This window comes from Myotis brandtii, unplaced genomic scaffold (assembly GCF_000412655.1).
Source record: "Myotis brandtii unplaced genomic scaffold, ASM41265v1 scaffold206, whole genome shotgun sequence".
In the NCBI taxonomy this organism is placed as follows: Eukaryota; Metazoa; Chordata; class Mammalia; order Chiroptera; family Vespertilionidae; genus Myotis; species Myotis brandtii.
Genome location: NW_005357691.1, coordinates 499463 through 506221, shown reverse-complemented (window position 1 = coordinate 506221; position 6759 = coordinate 499463). Strand labels below are relative to the sequence as shown.

At 35.7% G+C, this 6759-nt stretch overlaps 1 protein-coding gene across 1 annotated transcript in view; it reads right to left on the bottom strand.

Moving 5' to 3' along the window:
- ADGRG4 (adhesion G protein-coupled receptor G4) overlaps window positions 1-4117 on the bottom strand; it is a 136085-nt gene extending 131968 nt beyond the window's left edge. The window contains 1 exon segment of the mRNA XM_005865338.1: window positions 4048-4117. Coding sequence (XP_005865400.1) covers window positions 4048-4117 — 70 coding nt within the window.
- Between the last annotated feature and the right edge of the window lie 2642 nt (window positions 4118-6759).

The following is a 6759-nucleotide window of genomic DNA, read 5'->3' as shown; positions in this document are numbered from 1 at the left end:
GAGCAAACAGCTATGGCTGCTCCTCAGTCCTGCCCTAAGAGGTCCCGGGTCTCAGTGTCGTGGTAATCGCTGCAAGCACCTCTGAGAGAAAGCCGCCCTCGAGTTCCTCCCACTGCCAGACAGTCTAGTTTCTCCCCGTATGAGTCTGGGTACCCAGAGACTCGCCCAGAACTGGAGTCAGGGCTGTAGGGACCTTGTGCCTCCCTCCCAATTGCAAAAGACACCAGAATCCTCCGTTGCCAGCCCCTTTCCACGGGTGCTCGAGCCTCCGTACCTCTGCACTTTACTTCCGCACCTCCTCTGAGTCTCAGTGTGCTTTTCTCTTTCCTTCTAGTTGTAGAATTTCCACTCAGCCAGACTTCCTGTGGTTCTGGATGATGTCTGTTTTGTCTTTTAGTTGTATTTTTGAAGTGGTTGTGCGAGGCAGCAATTTCAGGTGTTTACTTATGCTGCCATCTTGGTTTCTCTCCATAATCTTATATGGTCTAAAAGGGCCTCTCCTCTCTGCGATTTATTAATATAAAACCAGTTGTCAAAGGACATGAATAAGCAATTTACTGGATAGGAAATATAAAAAGATGGCCCCTCACTATTTTCAAAATACAAGTTAAAACAACAAGATAGCCTTTTTTGCCTTTTAAAATGACAACATTTGAGACAGAATACCAAGTTTTGATGGGCCTGTGCGGAAACAAGTCACTTTAATACACTGTTGGTGGAAGTACCAATTAGTACAGCCTCTCTCTCTTTTTGAAGGGCAATTTGCCAATATCTGTGAACATTTTAATTGTGTATAATTGTGTGTATGCTTTTGATTCACTAAATCCATCTCTATCAATTTATTCTAAACAAATGTACATGTATACAAAGATGCAATGATGTATGTCTATCAATAAGTGGCTAGTTAAGCAATTATTACCTCTATACAATGGACTATTTAAAAAACAAGGTAGATCTATATAGTCATGGAGAGATGTCCAAGGTTTTATATTATGAACATGGAATCTTTTCTATTTATTTAGACCTTCTGTACTTTCTATGAGCAATGTTTATCATTTTAATGTAGCAGTCTTTCACCTACTTGGTTAATTTATTCCTATGTATTTTATTCTTTTAGATGCTATTATAAACAAAATTTTTTTTCTTAACTTCATTTCAGATTTCTCATTGCTAGAAATGAATTAGTGATATACATAGAAATATCACTAATGTTTGTGTGTTGATCTTGTATCCTGCAACTTTGATGAATTTGTTTATTAACTTAAATATCTTATTTGCAGATACTTTAGGATGGTGTATATGTAAGATCATATCATATCATCTATGAATAATTGGTGGGGGGTTTTCCAGTTTGGATGCCTTTAATTTCTTTTTCTTGCCCAATTGCTCTGGCTATAACTTCCATGTAATGTTAAATAGAAGTGGTGAAAATTGGCATTCTGATCTTGTTCCTAATCTTCAAAGGAAGTTTTCAGCTTTTCACCATTAAGTATGATATTAACTGTGAGGTTTTTTGTAGATGCCCTTTATCAGGTTGTCTAAGTTCCCTTCCATTTCTAGTGAATTAAGTGTTTTTATCATGACAGGGTGTTGCTTTTTCTGTATCACATTAATCATTTTTATATGTTCAACCACCCTTTCATTCCTGGAATAAATTCCACTTGATCAGGATATATAATCCCCTTAATATACTGCTGGATTCGGTCTGCCAATATTTTGTCAAGAATTTTTAGACCTATATTCATAAGAGATATTGGTCTGAAACCAATACAAATAATATTGAATGTAAATTATAATTTTAAAAACTTTAAATAAATAATTTATCTAAACATTTTTGAAAGCTACATTTTTTTAAAAAAAAAGCTGGGATAGCAATACTTATACTAGACAAAATAGACTTTAAAACAAAGGCTATAACAAGAAATAATGAAGGACCCAACAATTCCACTTCTGGATATTTATCTGAAGAAACCCAAAACATAAAATCAAAAAACTATATGGTTCCATATGTTCATTGCAGCATTATTTACAATAGCCAAGATATGGAAGCAATGAAAGTGTCGATGAATAGATGAATGGATAGAGAAGAAGTGGTACATATATGCAATTAAATATGACTTGACCATAAAAAAATAATGTAATATTGCCATCCGTGACAACATGGACCTAGAGGGTATTGTGCTGAGTGAAAATAAGTCAGACAGGGAAAGACAAATGCCATATTATTTCACTTATATGTGTAATCTAAAAAATATATATAATAAATGAACAAGCAGACAAGAAACAGACTCATAGATACAGTGAACATTTTGACAGTTGCCACATGGTAGGGGTTTAGGGGAATAAGGTGAAGGGGTTAAGAAGTACAAATTGGTAGTTACAGAATGGTCATGGGATATAAAGTACAGCATCGGGAATATAATTAATAATATTGTAATGACTATGTGTGGTGTCAGATGTGTCCAAATTAATTGGGGTAATCACTTCATATGTTATATAAATGCTTAATCACTGTGTTGTGCACCTGAAACTAATGTACACAACTGTAATTAAAATATTAATAATTATTTTTAATGGAATAGAAAAAACATATTTTCTTGCCTTTGAAGAAACAGGCAGGGAACAGATAAATCAACATTTTAGTAGGTAGTCAAGTCGAGGTATGAGTTGCCATTATGCCTCATAGGTCCCATTTCAGGATTTAATATAAGAAACATATTTTCCTATCAGGTTCTGCACACAGCAGGAAGCCAGTCAGTGTTTGCTATTGATGGTGATAATTTGCTATTTTTCCAGAAGATTAATAAGTTCTTAAATCTGTGGGCTGTTCAAATTAAACCCCAGGTATATTTTATCAGGAATTGTCACTCACTGGCATGTATGACCTTTTAGCTAAAGGCTGATATGATAAATAAGAATGGTATCAACTGGCCCTGGCTGGGTGGCTTACTCAGTTGGAACATCGTCCTGTACACCAAAAAATTGCAGGTTGAATCCCCAGTCAAGGTACGTATGGGAGTCAACAAGTCCATGTTTCTCTCTCACATTGATGTTTCTCTCTCTTTCTCTTCCCCTTCCTCTCTGAAAAATCAATAAAAACATATCCTCATGTGAGGATTTTTTAAAAAAAGAAAAGATTGCTCATTCTTTAAAAAAAAAAAAAAAGGAATGGTATCAACTGAAGTTAATGTGGATGACAATGCAGTTTTCCAAGACAAACTTTTTCTTAAGTCTCCAAATTACCTTCAGTTGAAAGGTCTTAATCATCTACTTGCTGCATAATAGAAACAAAGAAAGAACCTATTTCATTCCTGTCACAGAATCAAGGCAAGGTCTGGGCCTCCCCGGAACACATGCCTATATGTGAATCGGAGACCAGTTTTTGGAACACCTTATTTTCCTCATCTATAGTCTATGATTGCTGCCATATATGTATAATGGAGACAGAAAGATGGTTTCATCCAGGAGATCAAGGTTCAATTCCCAGTCAGGGCACATGCCCAGGTTGTGGGTTTGATCCCCAGTGTGGGGCGTGCAGGAAGCAGCCAATCAATGATTTCCTCTCATTGTTGATGTTTCCATCTATCTCTCTCCCCTCCTCTCTGAAATCAATAAAAATATATTAAAAAGAAAGATGGTTTCATAATGCTACAGTTAGATTTAAATAAAACATTATGCATAAGAGAAAAGAGCCCAAGAGAAAACGCAAAGCTTTGGTTAGGTGTGCATTAACCACCCAATGGCACTTCAGAGTTACATCAAGAAATCAAAAAGTGGAGGGGGGTCAAAAAGGTGGAGAAAATGGGAGACATCTGTAATACTATCAACAACAAAGTAAACTTTAAAAAAAATAGTAGTCCAAGTTATCCACTTGAGCCCATGCACAATCCCGAGTGAATGGATTCATTTATTGAAATTCCAACTTGTCCTACAGCCCTACTGACCAAAAGGAAGTTATTGAGAGGCAGCCCAGCAATTTTTCAAATGGGCGTTTCTGTAACCTGCTGTACATGAGACATTGAAAGAGATAAGAATATATTTTCTTACCTGTGAGAAAGATAAAACTGGACATGAGAATCAATCCATAAAGCCTCTGATACATGATATGTCCTTTCATTGTCTAAACCTGTTTTAAAAAAGTCAGAAATATGCCTAGCTCAGATTCAGAACAAACAATTTCTAGGTGTATGTGACCACCTTCTTCTCATTTCATGCAAGGATTGTTCCGATTGCTTAAAATCATGTCAGGCAGCCACAATATAGACACTTACTTGCCTGAGTTATGCAGCTTGGCTGAAACCTCATAGATAGATTTATTTGCATAGCCATTCAACAAATTTTATTGAGTGCCTACTATGTGGAAGACACTGTGTTACACACTGGGAATACAGTGCTGGAAAAACAAGACAGAGATACCTGCCCTCATTGGGAAATCAGACATCAAATACATAATTACAAAATGTGATTTTATTCAACCTTTATGTACACAACTTTAACACAACAACTCTGGTTTTAACGGTTTTAACAAGCCTAAATTTTTTGAAGGAAGCATTATACAAGAAGAACTTACTGGTAAAAGTAACTCATGAAATCATTTCATCTCATTGCATTCACCCAGCTTCTCTCCTTAAATAATTCTAACGAAAGCTGATTATTTGGGAAACACACTGCAAACCCCTCTTTCTCCAACCCAAACAGTGTTAAAACTCCAAATCCTACAGAAACATATTATAGAAGTTTGGCAGTAGAGTGCTGATGGACATTTTCTAATTTTAAATAAAATACACTTCTGAATGATTTACTACTGATTTAAACACTTCTTTTCCTATAGGATAACACATCATATTGTATTTCTTTCTACTTCTAAGTGGGATTTGGAGTGAATAGACTCACTTTGTATTTAAAGTAACAGAAGTCAATTAGGAAACCCAATGAGTCTTGGACTTGCTTTGAGCACCTGTCATTAATAAGGCTCTTCACATTTACCAAGTGTTCGAATGCCATTCTCATTAGAATAATAAGGGAATTTGTATGACTTGGATGGATTTTTTAAACTACAAACTTAGAAGTAAGGGGATATCTAAATCTTTTATGACATGCAAGATGAACTGCAACTTAAATTTACAGTGCTATAAGAGTACCAGATAAGAATCTGTAACAAGCTGTAAGGCTGTATTTCTGCTCCTTCATTTCCCTGGACCTCAGTTTCCTTATCTGTAAAAATAGAGATAATAATCTGCCTATTTCCCAAAGCTGCTATAGAAGATCAAATGATGTGATATTTAAAAGGCAATTTTCAAAGTATAAAGTGCTATAGAAATGGATATGATCACTATCTATAAAATGGAATTTTCAACAGCAAACAATCCAATTTATATTTTTCTTACATTTCCTCTAAACTTTTATAACAATCTCAAGGTATGTTTCAGAAACTTACCTGGCACTCAAAAAGTAAATCATGGGATTTTCACACTACAGAATACTATGCAGTCATTAAAGAGAATAAGATAAGACCAGCCAGTGTGGCTCAGTGGTTGAGTGTCAACCCAGGAATCAAGAGGTCACCGGTTAGATTCCCAGGTTGCAGGCTCCATCCCCAGTAGGTAGTGTGTAGAAGGCAGTTGATCTATGATGTTTCTCTCTCATCGATGTTTCTTTCTATCCCTCTCCTTTCCTCTCTCTCCAAAAAATCAACAAAAAACATTTTTTTTAAAAAAAGGAATAAGGTAAGTCTATATGTCTATCAGGCATAAAAGGGTGGGTGGGGAGTGGGGACAGGATCTTTCATTTTATGTACCATGCAATTCTGTACTGCTTTGCTTGATTCTTTTAAATTATCACACATTACCTATATAACTTTAAAAGTTGAAAGAAAAGAGAAAGAAAGGAAGAGAGGGCTAAAGAAAGAGAGGGAAGACAGGAAGGAAGTGGATGAGAGAAGTAGAAAGGAAGAATAGGAATTAAATAGGTTTCCTTTATACCTAATACCATTCAGTATTGTTTGATTATTTTACAATGAGCATGCATTACTTTTATAATTTTTTTTAAAAAAATGAAAGAAGAAAGAAAAGAGGGAAAGAAGTGAAAGAATGGAGATTAAGGACTTTTATATTATACCTCATACAATTATATGCAATTCTGTTCTTTTATGATGAATATTTATTACTTTTATAATTTTTTTAAAAAATTAAAGGAAGAAAAGAAAGAAGGAAGGAAAGATGGGGGTAAAGAAGAAGGAAGGGTGGAAGGGAGGGAAGAAGAGAAGAAAAACACTCACCTGAGAACTGGACTCCTTTAACTTCCCACCCCCGTGTCACTGTGGAGTCCACAACAAGAGTTTGCTTTACAAATGAGCAGACCTGGTCTCTAAACCCCTACATTTGACGTGAAATGGAACGAGCAAAAAGCAGGAGGTTCATTATCTGCTGGCAATGCCTCAGTCACCTCCTTTTATGGATCAAGCCAGCCTCTCTGCTCTTAGCTTTATGGGGCTTATTGACCAGGGAAAATCCTCTTTTTGTGTCTCGCAGCAAGTCATGGGGCTGCTCCCCTGAGCATGAAATCAGCATGGGCAAAGTCCTCAGGTTATTATATACCTGCAAGAACCCATTAATTTAAGGTTTCTTTTTCAGTTTTCATTAAGGATTATCTTAACTTGATTATCACTTTAATTCAATTGGATATATTAAGCAGGTACTTAACTAAGGTTCATTTCACTTTATTGAGAAAATGGGGAGTGGGGAGTGTTCAGAACTATGA